The 17,553-nt window shown below is 53.4% G+C and overlaps 1 protein-coding gene across 1 annotated transcript; it reads right to left on the bottom strand.

Annotated features, from left to right (window-relative positions):
* Positions 1-5,630: 5,630 nt before the first annotated feature.
* LOC144275258 (uncharacterized) lies at positions 5,631-17,408 on the bottom strand. The gene is made up of 5 exons (XM_077834447.1): positions 17,229-17,408; positions 8,755-8,842; positions 8,047-8,173; positions 7,361-7,474; positions 5,631-7,045 (listed from the first exon to the last, which is right to left on the bottom strand). The coding sequence occupies exons 2-5, from the start codon at positions 8,776-8,778 to the stop codon at positions 5,766-5,768; spliced, it is 1,545 nt and encodes a 514-aa protein (XP_077690573.1). The 5' UTR covers positions 8,779-8,842; positions 17,229-17,408; the 3' UTR covers positions 5,631-5,765.
* Between the last annotated feature and the right edge of the window lie 145 nt (positions 17,409-17,553).

Here is a 17,553-nt window from a genome sequence, read left to right as displayed (position 1 = left end):
GCCTGCTTCGTCCAGGCCTTAGCTCCCTTTAATCCTTAGCTAGAGCGGGTCAGAGTCTCACCCGAAACCCAGGAGCTGTACCACTGCCTAGAGCCTCGCTCCATTCAGCAAGCGCCAATCTGCGTCAGGGAGGGGAATGTCCAACTGTTGCTCCAGGCTATGGCCCAGCAGGAAATCTAGGGGCGGCTCCTCTTCCCAGAAGGGACCATGGCTGCTGCCAAGCCAAGCGTCTGCAGGAGGAAGCTCACTGTCTCCTCCATCTGGAGTGTTTTAAAGCCCTGCTATCTACAGACTGCCGACAATTTGCTCAAGAGCCTGTTATGCTGGGTCCCATGTGCGAGACAGGGCAGGGGAACAGCAAGCCTGAGGCTTAGGAATGAGATCAGTACCCAGGTACCTAGACTGAAGCAGCTGTGCACATGACCAGTAGATTTTTTAGCACTTGGAGGACTTAGAAGAAATCTAAGCACATCGGGACTCCAGACACCTACTGCGTTGGGCAGCAGCTGGGCAGGGGTTTTGAGGATGAGTGACACCTAAATGTTGGATTCCGGTACCTAACGTGGCATTTAGGCACCAAGCCCTTTTGTGGATCTAGCCCTATGTGCCTAAACCTGCTTTGAAAACCCCACGAGGCCCCCCATCGCATCCTCAGGTACCTAATACCTTTGAAAACTCCAGCCCCAAGGTGTTTTTTGAAAAACTTGCCCGAAAGTCTAAGTCTAAAGTCTTTACAAATCAGTACAGTATAATCGGGGCCTCAGACCACTCACATCTCTTAACCATAAACAGAGCCCTACTAAATTCAAGGCCATGAAAAACACGTGACGGCCCGTGAAATCTGGTCTCTCCCCGTGAAACCTGGTCTTCGCGGGAGAGCAGTGTTGCTCCGACGGGGGTGGGGCCTGACACAAAAGAGCGTGGCAGGAGTCACAAAGCTATTCTGGGAGCTCATGGTATTACCATCCCGACTTCTGCGCTGCTGCCTTCAGAGTTGGGAGGCTGCTGACCGAGGGCTCAGCTCTGCAGGCAGCAGCGCAGAAGGGTGGCCGTCCCATGCCATGCTGCCCGGACTTCTGCGCTGCTGCTGGCCACGGCTCTGCCCTCAGCCCCGGGCTCCCGGCCCACAGCCGCCGCTCTGCAGCTGCTCCACCCTGCAGGCAGCGCCGCTGTCAGCAGCAGCACGGGAGGGTAGCAATACTGCAACCCCCCCCCCCCACAATCACCTTGTGACCGCCCCCCCCCCCCCCCCCACACACAACTCCTTTTTGGGTCAGGACCCTCACAATTACAACCCAGTGAAGTTTCAGATTTAAATAGCAGAAATCATGAAATTTACCATTTTTTAAAATCCTCTGACCGTGAATTTGGTAGGGCCCTAATCATAACAGCGTGGGGCTTTGCATGGCATCGCTAGGTGATACGGTCTGACAGTCGGTGCTGTAGGTCTGAACAGACCCGTGTTTAACGTTTATTGCTAAAGTCATTGACAGATTTCCTTTTACCTTCTCTGAAAAGGTGTTCCGTATGCTATGAGTAAGGGCTGTAATCCTGGGGGAGACAAACCCGTGTTTTTCACATGTAATGGAAGTCGAATACCTGCTTTCAGTGACCAGCCTTGAGCATGGAAACACCCCCGACAACTACAAAAGCGTAGATTTAGATGGTAATCTCTTTTTCCTTAGGAGCTGTCTTTCATGTTGTGTGTGTACAGCACCCAGCACCATGGGGCCTTGAGGTTAGAGGGATGCAGGGTGGGGTGAGTGGGGCAGACAGCGTTGCTGTCGTCTCCACACAGGACACTGCGGTAGATGGGGAGGGGCTGAGTAGCTCGGCTTTGGGGCTCCTCATCTCCATCTGGCCTCAATAAGGGGGGTCGGCCTGGCTTTTAAGGCTGGCCAGGTCCGTTGACATCCCCGGCTCCCTTCTTGCTTCTACACCACCTCATCCTCTCAGCAGCCCTTTAGATTTCAGGAATGGCTTCACTCATCATTTCCCCCCTCTCTCTCTCTCTGGCACTGGAGCAGTGATTTCATGGTTCTCAACCTCAGCTGGCTCACTCTCAGAAGCAAACCTTGCATTTTCCTAGCTCTGTTCCCTCTCCCATCCCACCCTCTCCCCCTTCTGACTGTATCTCAGATCACTGCAAGGATTTGGAAGGAACTTCATTCAACGTTTCAGTCTCCGCCTGTTGGGATGGGATATAACTTTAGCTCGCACCCTCAGTGTCTGTGCTGATACTGATCATTGTCATTGTTCAAATCATGCAAAAATCCCAGGACAAAGGGTAGAACAAGGTTAAGATAAAATAAAGGACTTTTCTGGCACATGAACATTTGTCTCATGATTTCCTCAATAAATCTGAGCTACATCCTGTCAAACTAAACTAATATCAAAGTATGTGACCAAACGGCCTTCAGGAAGAGTGAGAAACCCACAATCCAGGGTGGGCTATAAAACACTTTCACATTTGTAAATGTGAAATCTCAGAGAATCTTTTAAGACTGAAAATCAGGAAAGTAAATTTGCCTATTTTCTTCTGAACTGGCTAAACCGGCTTCCCTTCTCGCCTCCTGATTTGGTTCTATTCGTTACAAAAGTTTTAGCATCATCATAATAAAAGAGAAAAAAAAAAAACTTTCTACCCACAAATGATCTAGACTAGTCTAGAAAAAGCACAGAAGGAATTTTACTAATTGATGGAAACAGGGCTGTAAGTTCAAAAAGCTCAAACTGTGCTTTGAGGTTCATTTGAATTTCCCTTGCAGATCTGTGACACTTTCTTTTCAGCCCTCAGGAGTCTGATTTAGGATCAGGGAAATCAAAGTGTGATTCCTAAGCACGGAGAGCCAAGGACACTGTGGCAAGTGACACTTCGGGAGGTGGAGGGGTAGAATAGGGAGAGGATAAAACTCTCCAAGGCTTAGACAGAGGCTGCTGAATCCGGTGGAGCGTGACAGCGGCGGAGGAAGGAGGGAATCCCTCTGACTCACCCCAATGCTCTCAAATAACATAGAAGCTAAAACACCACCTTTTACTGTCCGTGTATAACATTCTGGCAAATATGGGATAAAATGTACAAACAATAAATGCTTTTCAACATAACCTGGAGCAATATGATACTATTTGGGAATGAAAAAATGTACCCCCACAGGGGGAACTCAGTGACTCTAACAATAATTCTCATAATGGTGGGGAGGGGGGTGGAGAATCTGTGACATTACCAAGGGTACAATATGGACTGCTGAACAGCTGTGTTCCCTCAATTCTCCAACCTGGGGTGCCTTTTACACTGCTTCACAGTGAGAGCAGCCACTCCTGGTCTGTCCAGCATATAAATCACTCCCAGTTATACCGCATGAACGCTATAGCCAGCCACTCCTGAATCAAGAATGGCCATACGGGGTCAGACCAAAGGTCCATCTAGCCTAGTATCCTGTCTTCAGACAGTGGCCAGTGCCAAGTGCCCCAAAGAGAACGAACAGAACAGGTGATCATCAAGTGATCCATCTAAAATTACACTGCAGAGTGACACCAGCAAATTCCCTGTCCCAGACTTTCCCCAGGAATGCACCTCTTGTACTGCCCAGACTTTCTCCTGGACAATACAAGCTGATAGAAAGTCCGTCATTTTATTAATAGAAAACAATATGTACAAATCCTTTTATCTCAAATGGCGTTTCCCCAAACACTTCAATCCAAACCGCTGGTTTAAACAATAAAACAAGTTTATTAACTACAGAAAGATTTTAAATAATCTAAGTAAGTAATTTGTTTAAGTAATGAGGCATAACAGTCAGAATTGGTTACAAGAAAATAAAAGTAAAACACAACTCATACCTAACTTAATGAGCTAAGTGAATTAAAAACAAAAGTCTCTCTCACCACATTCTTCAGCAGTTTCACTGGCTGGATCTCTTTCAGACAGGATCCCTCCCTCGGGTTCAAAGCGGTTTCTTTGTTCTTCAGGTGTTGTGGCTGCCATGGGTAGAGAGAAAGGGAGGAATATTTGGGGACGTCTGGTCCTCTTTCTTATAGTTCTCTTTCTCCTTTGATCTGGCTGAGGTTCGGGAGACAAAGTCTGTGTGGATGGGAATGTCAAGTTGTTTCTTTGTGAAAATGTAGATTTCTCGATCACACCCTGGTTCCTGCCAAACAATGGCCACCAACTTTTATCTCTGAGGAACTGGTTTGCGGCTGCCCTTAGTAGAATCTTAAAACTTTACATACCATACTGCCACACATATTCTAACTGGACAATAATGATCAGCATATTATCAGTTTTCAAATGATACCTCATGTGGCAGGCTTTGTATACAATTTATCATAGTCTTGTAAAAGGGGTGAACATAGGGGTACAGACTGTCACAAGATCAGAATAAATTCAATGGTCATGGTCAGTCTGGACTTGGCAATCTGGTCAAGTTTCAGAGATGTGCTAGCTAATCCCAAACATAGACAGACCCTTGGACGCTGACGCTGCGAAGCAGAGGTGGGAAATCCAAGCTTCCAACAAAAGGCCCTGTGGGAATCAGCCCCTCTCAGTGGTGCTGTCTGAATGCAGCGGGGGCAGGGAGTAGGGGCAGAGGGGGTGAGTGAGGAGAGGCAGCACCTCTCTACCCCTGTGCTCTCCCTCGCCTCTTATCCCATCATCCCCAAACACTCAATAGCCCCAGCACCCAGCTCCTCCTGCTTCCCAGCTCCACCAGCCCCAACCATTCCATCCCCAGTGTCCTCCCCATAATCCATCGGCCTAGTCCCTAAATATTTGATCCCCCAGAGCCCAGCACCCTGGGGCATTTGGGGAGGGGAGGAGTTACGAGCCCTCAGGGACACTCCCCCTGCAGAGAACAGTTCCAGGTCAGTGGGGGAGCCCAGCCCAGGGGCTGGTGGAAAATGTGGGGTGGGGACAGGGTTCTAGAGTGAAGGTGGGGCCTGGCCCAAGTATCCTTCTTCTCATCTCCATGGCAGGGGGATCCCGACTGGGAGGGGAAGAGAGATGGGGGGGAACTTCTGCCAGGCAGAGGGAGCAGCTGGAGGAGTTTTTCTCTCTCCCTTCTCCAACCTGTAGCCCATCAGCTCAGCAGCCAGGCCTGCAGCAGGGAGAAGGGGCTGATGAGGGCTTCTCTTCCTCTCCTGGGGTCTGCTTGGACCAGGCAGAGCCAGAGGGTCACTGAGCAGCTGAAGCTTGGCTGCTGCTGGATCCTCACCCCAGCAGAGGGCAGATGCATCCTTGGGAGCCGAATGCCCCTGATGTGTACGGAAAATGAGGAAATGGGTTTGTGACCATGGATGGCCCCAGTCAGGGCATTCAGAGAATTTCCCTGCTGTGTGGAGGAGTGATGTCCTAAATGGTGTTAGCTCCACTTGGAGCATTTTCCACACTGAGAACATCTCAGAGGTTTCTTCCCTGTGCGGATTTGCGGATGCCTGATACTCCGGGAGCACCAAATGAACCTTCCCCCACATTCCAGGTCTCTCTGTTGTGTGGGTCACTGAAGCGTGAAGTCAAATTGAATCTTTTCCTGCCGTCAAGCTATTTTTAGGGCCGCTCACCCATGTGGCTTCTCCAATGCTCAGTAAAGGTTTGAGCTCTTACTGAAAAAGCTTCAGGTAGAGCTCAAACCTTACTGAACATCGGAGAAGCCACACGGGTGAGTGGCCCTAGGTAGTCCAAGCATGTATGGGGATTTTCTCCTGTGTGGGTTCTCTGATGTGTAATATGGTCTGCTCTCTTAATATAACTTTTTCCACAATCCAAGCATTTATGTTTCCTGTCTCTTGTGCATTGTCTGATGTTGCGTAAGGTCCAATCTCTGGATGAAACTTTTCCCACATTCCAAGCAGGTATGGGATCTGTCTCTTGTGTGAGCTCCCTGATGTCTGGTAAGGTTTGACTTCCAAATGAAACATTTCCCACAATCGAAGCATTTATAAGGTCTCTCACCAGTGTGGATTTTCCCATGTTTACGAAGGTTTGAGTTGTTATTGAAACTTTTCCCACAGTTCAAGCATTTGTAGGGTCTCTCTCCCGTGTGGGTTCTGTGATGCTTAGCGAGGTCTGAGCTGCTACTGAAGCTTTTCCCACAGTCCAAACATTTATGGGGTTTCTCTCCTCTATGGATCTTCTGATGTGTAATAAATGATGACTGCCAATTGAAACATTTCCCACAGTCGAGGCATTTATAGGTTCTCTCTCCTGTGTGGATTTGCTGATGTGAAGTAAGATATGAACTCTGGCTGAAGCATTTCCCACAGTCCAAACATTTAAAGGGTTTTTCTCCTGTGTGGATTCTCTGATGTGCAACAAGGGTTGATCTCTGTGTGAACGTTTTCCCACAGTCCAAGCACTTATGGGGTTTCTCTCTTGTGTGGGTTTTCTGATGTCTAATAAGGTCAGATCTGTGCATGAAACTTTTCCCACAGTCCAAGCATTTATGGGGCTTCTCTCCTGTATGGGTTCTCTGATGTGTAATAAGGCTTGACTTCCAACTGAAACACTTCCCACATTCAAGGCATTTATAGGGTCTGAATCCCGTGTGGATTCTCTGATGTATTGCGAGGTATGAGCATCTATTGAAGCTTTTCCCACAGTCCGAGCATTTATGGAGTTTTTCTCCTGTGTGGACTGTCTGATGCCTAACAAGCGTTGACTTCTGATTGAAACATTTCCCACAATCAAGACATATATAGGGTCTCTCTCCGTCATGGTTTCTCCAATGAGAAATAAGGTTTGTACTCATATGAGATCTATTCTCAATATTGGGACATTTACAGGGTTTCTCTTCCTTGTGACTTGTCTGCTGGACTGTGGTTTCCTCAGGATCCTTGCATCCTGCCCCACAATGAATGGATTCATCCACTTTTGTCACTTTTCCCAGCTGTTTTTCTGACGTGCCCCGATTTCCCCAGGCTTCTCCCTGTTCCAAGCACTGGGAAAAATTCCCTTCAGCTCTTCTCAGAAAGATCCCCCATGGTTCCACTTCCCCAGGAACTTCCTGCTGTTGGTTGTCCTCCTCATTCACACTCACTCTCTCACCGTCTGCTGGGAGAAAGAATCCAGACAGGAGTCAATGCCTGTGCAGGGGAGAAAGGGGAATAGCAAAGAGGGAAAACTCAACAGACTAAAGGTAGGGAGACTGAGAAATTGGATTCTTTCTCCACATCCCCATCCAAACACTCACTGGGAAGTAAAATCAGGAAGGAAACTCCTGACAGCTAATAGGGTGGGTGGGAGACGGTAAGTGAAATCTGACTACAGCCTGACCTGTGGGAGATGAGGAAGACCTCACAGTACATTTTTGGGAGTCTCAGCTTTTTCCTTCAGATGGTTTTCGTGTCAGTCTCACCAACTCCTCACCTGTGCGGGTGCCTCTCGGGCTCTCCCTTTCCTTGGCGACCTGGAGATCCGGGACCCACAGCTCTTCCCCTCGTTCCAGCCGGGTGATCAGCTCAGGTTTGGGAATGGGGAATCCTGCGCAGGGGGTGAAATCAGGCAAGGTCAGGGCGCATCAGATATTGGAGGAATATTTGTCACAAAGAACATTCCTGAGTTTAACCAGACTCCATGCTGTGCTGGGGGGACGTGGTCCCTGAGCCCCCTTGGGAGAGGCAAATATCTGGGGGGAGCAGTTTGGAGGTGATGGTTGTCAAGCCATCCCAAGGGCTTTCCAGAATCTGTGCACTTGGGGGGACTTGCTGAGGCAGACTCAGCTCAGGAGTTAAACCCTGCATATGGTGAAATCTCCAGAGCCCTCCCCATGGCTGGAGCTAGTCCCAGGAAGGGAGGGGAACTGGGATTCTGTGTGAGAGTGAGAGTTAAACCAGACAGGATAATACAATGCTTCTGCCCCCTTGAAAGTTGGAGGGACGGGGATGAATCAGCATGTGCACTGGGTTTATGACTCCCCAATCCCATAGGAGGGGGTATGGAGATGAAAGTCTCTCTCCCACACTGGAGCTGGGGACTATGTGACCGTGGAAAAAACAGATTCAGAAACGCAGACCCCATGGCTTCCAATAACCAAAGGGACGGGTGTCGCTTACCCAGTGAGGTCACCATCTCGTAGTTCTCCTGCATGACGTCCCAGTAGAGGGCTCTCTGAGCGGGGTCCAGCAGAGCCCCCTGCCCCTGGGTGAAATACACAGCCACCTCCTCGAAGGTCACCGGCATCTGAAACAACAAGAGTCCCCCACTCAGCACCTGCAGCCCCAGCCACAATCTCACTGTTCATGGGAGAAAGGTCAATAAAATGGAAGCTCTGGGAGGGCCGGAGGAGCAGAATCCCCCCCCACCAAGCAGCCAGGAGGCTTCAGGGGGTGGGGAGAAGGTGAGAGCTCCTTGTCCCCCCCCCGCCCCCCCAGCACATGGAGCAGGGCAGGGTCTTCTCATTTCCCACTCGCCTGCCAGCCACAGGCAGATACGGAAAGCAGAGCTCTGAGCCGGGGACAGGGACAGGAATCCCGACAGCTTCCCTTCGTACTTCACAGCAGCCCCTGGCCAGTGGGGTCAGGCTCCAGCACTGGGAATCTGGTAGGTTTTCCCAGCCCTGCCCAGGGGGGTGTTTTCTGGTTCAGAAATGGGGGAATGTTTCCCCCTTCCCGCCAATGGGCCTGTTCAGAAAATCAGGCTCCAAGGTGAACGTGCCCCAGCAGGTTTATCACACACTGGCCCCTCCCCACCTCCCCTTGTGTGTTTCCTGCCCCTCCCCCTCTACAGCAACTCCCCCCTGCAGCTCCCTGAAAATCACCTACCTGAGCTGGCTCCATCACAGCCATTTCCTGTCCCTGGCCCCTGGAAGACGGGAGGATCTGGAGTGAAACGTGGACGTGATTCCTCAGCCTGTCAGGGTGAGAGGGGCGACGGGAGGAGGTTTCAGAAGGGGCTTGAGTCCATTTCACACCCCGATTCCCCCCAGGCTCCCTCCCTGCAGACAGACACTCTGGGCTCTGCCACGCTGGGAAAACCCTCAGTCACTTTATTACAACACAGATCCAGCCCCTCCCACCAGCACTGAACCCCTGAGACACTTTTAAACCCTCCCAGGGCAGAGTCTCTGAGACAAATGCTAGAAAAGAGCAGAATCAAAGGAGCCACTTTGGGCGATCCCCCCTGACATTGGCCCCGAGGGCAGTGTGTCCCCCCAGCAGCACAGTGACTTGACTGGTGGCAGAACCTGGCTTTTCCTCTGTCAGCTCCTCCCCTTGTTCCCAGGAGAGTCAGGCTGCCCAGGGGTGATGCAGAGAATGGATCCAGGCAGGCCTGGGAGCTGGGATCCTCCCTCCCCACTTCTGGCTCCTGCTGCCGCTTTCGGTCTCACCATTCCCCTTCCGGTCTCCGTCCCTCCCGCCTCTGCCTGGGAGAACTGGGGACTGTCCCATTCCCAGGGGCGCTCGCTCTCCAGTGTGAGCCTGTCTGTGTCACTGAGAGCAGCAGCTCTGGGACCCGCAGATACACAGGGAGCCCCCTCCCCATTCGGTACAAACTCACCAGCAAACTCACTGAAAGGGGCCCTTTGTGCAGAGTCACTTTCCTGCCTGGCCCCAGCCCTGTCCCCTGGGTCTCTCCCCATCCCCTGCAGGCTCGGGCTCAGGGGCTGGTTCCAGGCACAGAGAAAGTCCCCCCTGGGCTGGACACAGAGGGGGATTAATGAAGGTCTCTCCCTGGCACAGACCCCACTGTGGGAGCAGCAGCTGCTCAGTCTGAGCTCCAGATCACAATGCAGGAGGCAGCATCAGCTGATCCAGGAAGCTCAATTAACTCCCGGGCGCTAATATAATGGGTAAGGCTCCCTTAGAGTCACGGGTATTTTTAGTAAAACTCAGGGACAGGTCACAGGCTGTAAACTTCATGGCCTGTGACCTGTCCATGACTTGTACTATATCCCTGACTAACTCTTGGGAGTGCCGCAGGTGCTTCTGGGGGGGCTGCGGGTGCTGGGGGGGGTGGCCCAGAGGGCACCGCGGGTGCTGGGGGGACAGTGTTCTGCAGCCTCTGACCCCCGCTGGTACGGGGGAGGGCAGGGGCTGGCAGGCTCCCTACCTGGCTTCTCACAACATGTCCATAAGTGCAGAAATTAGGGGTGCAGGTGATGCAGGTTTTAACCGGGACTCCGCTGCCAGCCTCCCGCGCCTGGGAGCTGGCCCACCTCACCCGCTGGGTCCCAGCCCATTGTGCTCTCCAGGTCCCAGCCCTTCACCCTGGCCCCCCTGTGCCCTGGCTGCCAGCTGGGGGGGGACAGACACGGGTAAGGGGACTGGCTTTCACTACCCCCACTATTCAAAGTGTTCCTGTGCCCCAGGACATGTCCCTCCCTAAGCTCCTAGCTCCATGAACTGCCAGCCCTGTAGGTCCCACTGGCTGTGAACTGCAGCCTATGGAATATGCGGAGGCGGTGCCTGCGGGTGGAGGCAGCATGTGGAGCTAGAAGCCAAGGGAGGGACCTGTTGCCACTTCCGGGGAGCCCCCAGTAGGTAAGCGTTACCCAAAGCCCTCTCCCATGCCCCAACCCCTAGCCTTGAGCCCCCTCTGTCACGGAGTCCCCGGGAGATGCTCTGGAACTGCTCCCTACGAAGCCAGTCAGGACTCTGGGGAAGTCTCCTCTCTGGGAGCAGACTGTCTGCAGGACACGCAGCTCACACAGCTTCCACCTTCCTGGGTCTGACCTCGGAGCATTCAGCATCCTCTGCCCCTCCATGCGCTTCTCACAGCGAGTCCGCCCAGGCGGGCTCCTGGGGAAGACAGAGGGTCCTGCACCCCAACTCCGCAGTCAGACGCGACTCTCAACCAGCCAGTAAAACAGAAGGTTTATTAGACGACAGGAACATGGTCTAACACAGAGCTTGTAGGTGCAGAGAACAGGACCCCTCAGCCGGGTCCATTTTGGGGGGCAGTGAGCCAGACAACCACGTCTGCCCTTCACTCCATGTCTCCAGCCAGCCCCAAACTGAAACTCTCTCCAGCCTCTCCTCCTCTGGGTTTTGTCCCTTTCCCGAGCCAGGAGGTCACCAGATTCCTTTGTTCTCCAACCCTTTAGCTCTCACCTAGCAGGGGGGAAGGGCCCAGGCCATCAGTTGCCAGGAAACAGGGTGTTGGACACTCTCTGTGTCCAGACCCCTGCACACACCTGCCCTCTAGGGCTCTGCACTGATCATACACCCTTATCCCACCACCTAGATACTTAAGAACTGCATAGGGGAAACTGAGGCACCCCCACACTATTCAGAGGAAACATTAAGAACAGTCCCACTTCGTCACATCTCTCCCCCCTTCGAGATCGAACTGAGTGGGGTCACTTTAGCCGGTGACCTGGGGAAGTTCGAAGCCACCAACGTTCCCATGGATGCCCTAGCATCTCTCCCATTCCTTGGTGGGAATTACACCAGGCCCTTCCAGTTTTACGCCCTTCCAGTTTCATGCCCTCCCTTAGGTTGGGGGTGGTCGATAGCACTTGTATGCCGCATGTGGGAAGGTTTATGCGGCCCATGCCCTTTTGCCACCCCAAAACCCCCGGGGGTCAAACTGGGATCGGGTCTTCTCCCAGCGCTCCAGTCTGGAGGACTGCCATTCGGGCTCTCTTGGTTAAGAGCCCCCATCTTGACCTGGGCCACATACTGTTCACTGACAGAACTAGCATGGAGACATTCCTTTCTCAACAACCTTGTCTCCCCAACAAGCTGGCCAAACACAGCCACTGGGATATAGGACTGTTTAACTTTCTTAACAGCTTTCACTTCACCTGAGACCTTCTCAAAGCAATCCACACTGGATCTTTCAACAGGACAGTCAGTGGATCCATTCACAACAGAAAATTTCTGGCTGTTAGGAACTGAAATTTTCTTGATTAAATCACTTTCACACCCTTCAGCTGCAGTAAACTGCTTGCAAAGACTACCATGAGGATTCCTTTCCGTAGGGCTTTTCTATGCAACAATTCACCTCTCACAGAAATTCTGCTCTTACCCTCTTCACCTAGGGCTTGCTCTCGAGGAACTCTTTCCTAAGCAACAACAGACTCTTTCTGGGTCTCACTTACATCCAGAATTACCTCTGGCGCATCAGGCGGATTCCTACACAATCCCCCTTCAGGCAAACTTACAGATTTCCTAGATAAAAGGTTGGAAGCATTCTCCTTCCCTTTGCCACACACAAGTTCAGGAATCTTTTCCTTCTTGCTACAGGTTTCCACACCCTCAGTAGGTAACACGATCAAATCACCTTTCGGCTTTCCTTGTGCCCTGGCTAGGATCTCACTCTGATTAGACAGAGTTGCTACACCCTTTCCCAACAACACACTAGCAACAGGCAAAATACAAGCACCAGAATAGTCTGGGCTCTGGGATTTTGCACAGACACTAACTGGCTGCGACCTAGTTACAGGGCCATTCTCCCTAGCAGACATAAACTTAGGACCATTCCCTTCCTGGGCTTTAGTTGAATCCAGAACCAACTCTGAGACAACTGCACTATTCTCAACCATCACAGGCTGAAAGGCCCCTTCTGTCTGCTCCACAGACAAAGAAGAGCCGGACACACTTTCTCCTTTACCAGACACACAGCTTGGGATCTCATTCCCCTTGTCCCAGCACACAAGGCTGGTCACAGACAACTGCCTGGCGATCGGGGTAGCTCCCTCCATAGGCAAGTCAATACCCCTGACAGACACAGGCACGTTTCCTTCACTGTCACACTTCTCCACCCAGGTAACAGGTAAGGTCCAGGGACACTCATCTTTCACTATGCTCGCCTTCCCAAACTGCTGACTAGACAAAGCCATCAGCTCACAAGGCTGCCTAGGCTCATCCAAACTTTCCTTACCAAGCACCTTGCCACTCCCAACAGATAACCTGCCCTGCCTGTGTCTCCCCCCACTCAGCTGGGGTCTCAGCTCCCACTGTGCTCAGCACTGCCCTTGCTGTCCCAGTGCGGGTAGGCAAGGAGCTCGCTGCTTTCCTCACTGCATCAGAGCCAGTGTGAGCCCCCTCTCTGGTGTGCAAGGGGGCAGGAAGCATCTCTCTGTCCCACCCAGCCCCAGGGGTCTGGTTACAGGCAGGTAGCCTGAGCCTAGCAGCTCCTCCCCGCTGCCAGCCAGGTCATCTGCATTTTCACTGACCATTTCCCTCTCCGCCGATTGGCTCCCTGGATTCAAATTCAAACCCTTGGCAGTTACAGGAGCAGGGCCTGGATCCTGTCCCAAAGAGACACAGTCACTCCCCAACAGGGTCTCACAGCTGATATCCTGGGAGGGACCGGTTGCCACTTCCGGGGAGCCTCCAGTAGGTAAGCGTCTCCCAAAGCCCTCTCCCATACCCCAACCCCTAGCCTTGAGCCCCCTCCCACACATAAACTCCTCCTGCTGTTGTTGGGGGCAGGGGTGCTGGCCCTGGACGACTGCCCCAGCAGTGGCTGGTGAGACTGGCCCAGGGACCTGAGCTGCTGGGCATCCCTGGAGCCAGCTGCACCGGCCACTGCAGAAGTCATGGAAAGTCACGGAATCCGTGAGGTCCATGACAAACTCGCAGCCTTAATCATGAGCACACAGAGACAGACACCAACCTCCTCTTCCATAGCAATAGCCAGCCCCGCAGCCCCCCTTATGAGGACAGTTCAGCAGCTGCAGATTTCATTTGCCCACCTGGACTCACACCAAAACAGAACCAGAGAACCAGCTTGAACAGATATGCTTAACTGAACTGGAACCAGACTCAAACCATCATTTTCCCCTCTTCCTCAATGAGCCTGAATCGAACTCAGGGAAAAATGGCTTCCAGTTAAAATAAAGTTTCAGCAATTTTTCAGCTTGATATAGCTCAGTGGTTTGAGCGTTGGCCTGCTAAACCCAGGGTTGTGAGTTCAATCCTTGAGGGGGCCATTAAGGGATCTGGGGCAAAAATTGGGGATTGGTCCTGCTTTGAGCAGGGGGTTGGACTAGATGACCTCCTGAGGTCCCTTCCAACCCTGATATTCTATGATTCTATGATTTGACAAAATAAAATAAAACCTACTCTGATCTCACTCATCATAAAACAAGACAACCCAGGCATGTGGTTGCTACCAGAACAGCCTGTCCCAGCAGAAAAAGAGAAGGAGAAGAGCAGGGAGGGAGGGGGGAGAGAAGTGGGGGCTCCCTGTCCCAGGAGTTAACATTAACTCTTCAAGCGCAAGGGAAAAGGCTGCTCATTTCTTCTTCCCCTTGGACAGGCCTCCTCTCACCCATCCCCACCCCTTAGGGCAGCTCCTCCCTCCAATTTCCCCACCTGAGGCAGGCCCCAGGCCCCAAATTCAGTTCCCCACTGAAGCAAGCCATAGGGTTCACTCCCAACCCCCTTTCCCCCTTCTAGGGCACTAACTGGTAACAGAACCATTTTGGGGTGTCTTGAACTAGAACCGAACACACCGACTGCCACTGAACCCAAACCAAACCCCAATTCCACTGCTTGCAGCTTGCAGCGACTCTGGTTGGACACCAAATCCTGCACAGAAATCAGACCAGCCCCTGTTCAGTGCTGTCAACCCAGGAGTCAGACCCCCCCCCAATAAGGAGACCTTCTTTAAACACAAATATGAAATGGGGAGCAGGCTGTGTGCAGAGCGAGAGAGGAGTTCTCAGTGGACATTTGCCTGGTAAATTCTCAGCCCTTCGGGGAAAGTCTCCTGCCCACCCCCTACCTGTATCCCTAGGCTGACCACCTTTCAAAGGGCAAAAGCGGGACACATGTAGGAGCCCCGCCCCCTCCATGGCCCCGCCCCTCCTATCCCTTGAGGCCTCACCTGCTGCTCCTTCTCCTGAGGCCCTGCCCAGGCCAGAAGCTAGGTTGTGATAAGAGCTGCCCAGGGAGCCCCGGACCCTCCACCTTCCCTGGGCAGGGGGCTGGGGTATTCAAGAGCAGCCATGGCATGTGTGCCCACCGCCTCAGGGTGCGCCACCCAGGGCAGGTGGAGGGTCTGGGGCTCCCTAATGCAGCCTGGGCGGCTCTTATTATGGCCTGGATCTAGCTTCTGGCCTGGCCAGGTGGCAGAGCCTTGGGGAAAAGAGGAGAAGCAGGGGGCGGGGCCTCATCATGAAGGGGGGCTAAGATCCACCTCAGCCCCACCCCGGGGAACAGGCTGGCGCTGCCCCTGGACCTCGGGCAGGCACCGAGCCATGCCGCAGGGAATCCAGGACAAAGGGTGTCCCGGAGTCCTTCAGCCCAGGACTGGGACTTGAACTCTGGATTACAAGACTGTCCTGCCCAATTCAGGACGGATGGTCACCCTGCCCACCCCCCACTGCTGGTTTGACAATTTGTAGGGGAACAAATCCCCACTGGCCGCTGGGCAGGGCAGCCCCCTCAACCTCCCTTACCCCATCGGGCGGGGAAGCTGCCTTGTATCGCTCCCCACCCTTCCGCCTTATCCCTGCCCCCTGGCTCTCCCTTCCCCAGCCAGTCTCCTCACAGCCTCCCCTCCCCACATCCCCCTTTCCCTCGCAGTGACCCCCCCTCACATCTTCCCTCTATTCCAGCCTTGTTCCCTTCAGGCCCATAATCCCCCCCATTCCCCTGCATCACCCCATCCTCCCTTCAGTGCAACCACTACCCCCTGCCACCATCCCCTCCTGCCCCCTGCATCCTCCTACTGCCCCCAGCCTCACACGTCTCTGTTCCCCTGTCAATCCCCCCTTACTTACACTCCCTGCCCCTCTTCAGCCCCCTTCCACCTCCCCCTGTGTTGCTGTCCCACTTTTAGCACTCATCTGGGATGTGGGAGACCCCTGTTCAAACCTGCTTTCCTCCTCTGCTTGAGGGGGGCATTGAACCTGGGTCTCCTACATCTGAGCCCATTTAGACGCCAGCAGAAGGGTTCCCATTCATGGATCCCTAGGCAGACCAGGCACCTTGCTGCACCTATGAGGCATTATGCAGAGCTATCAACTGATCAGGGATTATTTTAAACACTAAAACTTTGGGAGGGGAGGGAGGCTGTGAAATATTGTACAGAATCAGGTCTCCTTGAGCAGCTCCATGCCTCCAGGCCTTGGGATGCAACTGTGTGAGAACCCAGCCCTGGGAGCGGGTGCTGAGATGTAGCATCCCCCAAGGGGGAGGGGAGCCCCTTTATACCTCAACATCCTTTTCTGCAACCACTGCAGATTGCTCATCCCCATGGCTGTCGCTTTTAACCCCTCTACACCCTGGGGTTTCCCCACTGATACTGTCTGGCCGGGCCTTAGCCACATTCTTAACCCTTGCATAATGACAGGTTTCAGAGTCAAGAATTATAACATTCATAAACCAGTCGGAGAACACTTCAATCTCTCTGATCACGCGATTACAGACATGAAAGTTGCGATATTACAACAGAAAAACTTCAAAACCAGACTCCAGCCAGAGACTGCAGAATTGGAATTCATTTGCAAATTGGATACAATTAACTTAGGCTTGAATAGAAACTGGGAGTGGCTAAGTCATTATGCAAGGTAACCTATTTCCCCTTGTTTTTTCCTACCCCCCCCCCCCCCGCCCCCAGACGTTCTTGTTAAACCCTGGATTTGTGCTGGAAATGGCCCACCTTGATTATCATACACATTGTAAGGAGAGTGATCACTTTAGATAAACTATTACCAAAAGGAGAGTGGGGTGGGGGGAGAGAAAACCTTTTGTAGTGGTAAACAACCATTTTTTCATGCTTTGTGTGTATAAAAAGATCTTCTACACTTTCCACAGTATGCATCTGATGAAGTGAGCTGTAGCTCACGAAAGCTTATGCTCAAATAAATTGGTTAGTCTCTAAGGTGCCACAAGTACTCCTTTTCTTAACCCTGGTTCCTACCCCGGTCTCTGATTTCCCCATCTCCTTCCCCTACCTCCAGCGCTTTGACCCTCCTGCACATCAGTTTGCCCCTGCACGGATTCTCTCCCCCACATTTGACTCCTTTGCCCCCCTTCCCCCTACGGCCAGCAGAGACCCCTTGGCCTCCCATGCAGGAGAGGTGAGTGAGCGGCATCCTTCACACGAGCACCTACACCAGCTGCAAAGCAGCAGATGGTGGGGGCAGCGGACGGCGGCACCCCCCCTGTGTCTGTTCAGCCCCAGCCCCGCCCGGCCGGGCTCCCCCCGCCCCGCACACGCCGGGGGCTGGCGGCAGCTTTCCCGGGCCCGGGGCAGGGAATCGCAGCCGGCTCCGCGGGGAGCAGCCCGGGCCAAACCCGCCCCCTGCAGCCCGGGGGGGGGGGCGGGTCTCTCTTACCTTCCCTCCGAGCGGGGCCACCCCGGGGCAGGGGTCCCTGGCCGGGCTGGGGGCTCTGCCCTGGAGGAGGCTCCCGGGGAGCAGCGGGCAGGGCCCGGCTGGAGGCTCCCCTCTCCCGGCTGCAGCCCGGGCTCCGGGCTCCCAGCACCAGCCGCCGGGGCGCGGAGATCTCGCCGGGAGCCTGGGAGCCGGAGTCCCCGCAGCGGCTGCGAGTCACTTCCTGCGGCCGGGACACAAGGAGCCCGGCCATTGTTGCCACCCAGCTGCTCCTGGGTCCTAGCGATCAACCCACCGCCTTGCAGCCGCCTGCCCCAGACCCTGCCCC

The sequence above is a fragment of the Eretmochelys imbricata genome, chromosome 14 (assembly GCF_965152235.1).
Source record: "Eretmochelys imbricata isolate rEreImb1 chromosome 14, rEreImb1.hap1, whole genome shotgun sequence".
In the NCBI taxonomy this organism is placed as follows: domain Eukaryota; kingdom Metazoa; phylum Chordata; order Testudines; family Cheloniidae; genus Eretmochelys; species Eretmochelys imbricata.
Note: the sequence above shows the minus strand (reverse complement) of the source record. Positions and strands in the feature narration are given on the sequence as shown.

Excerpts from the sequence above, each read along its gene's own strand:
- LOC144275258 (XM_077834447.1), bottom strand. The coding sequence starts at position 8,778 with ATGGCTGTGATGGAGCCAGCTCAG. Across the intron at positions 8,174-8,754 it reads CTGTGATGGAGCCAGCTCAG|ATGCCGGTGACCTTCGAGGA; the intron begins GTAGGTGATTTT and ends TTGTTGTTTCAG. Across the intron at positions 7,046-7,360 it reads CCCGAGAGGCACCCGCACAG|CAGACGGTGAGAGAGTGAGT; the intron begins GTGAGGAGTTGG and ends TCTTTCTCCCAG.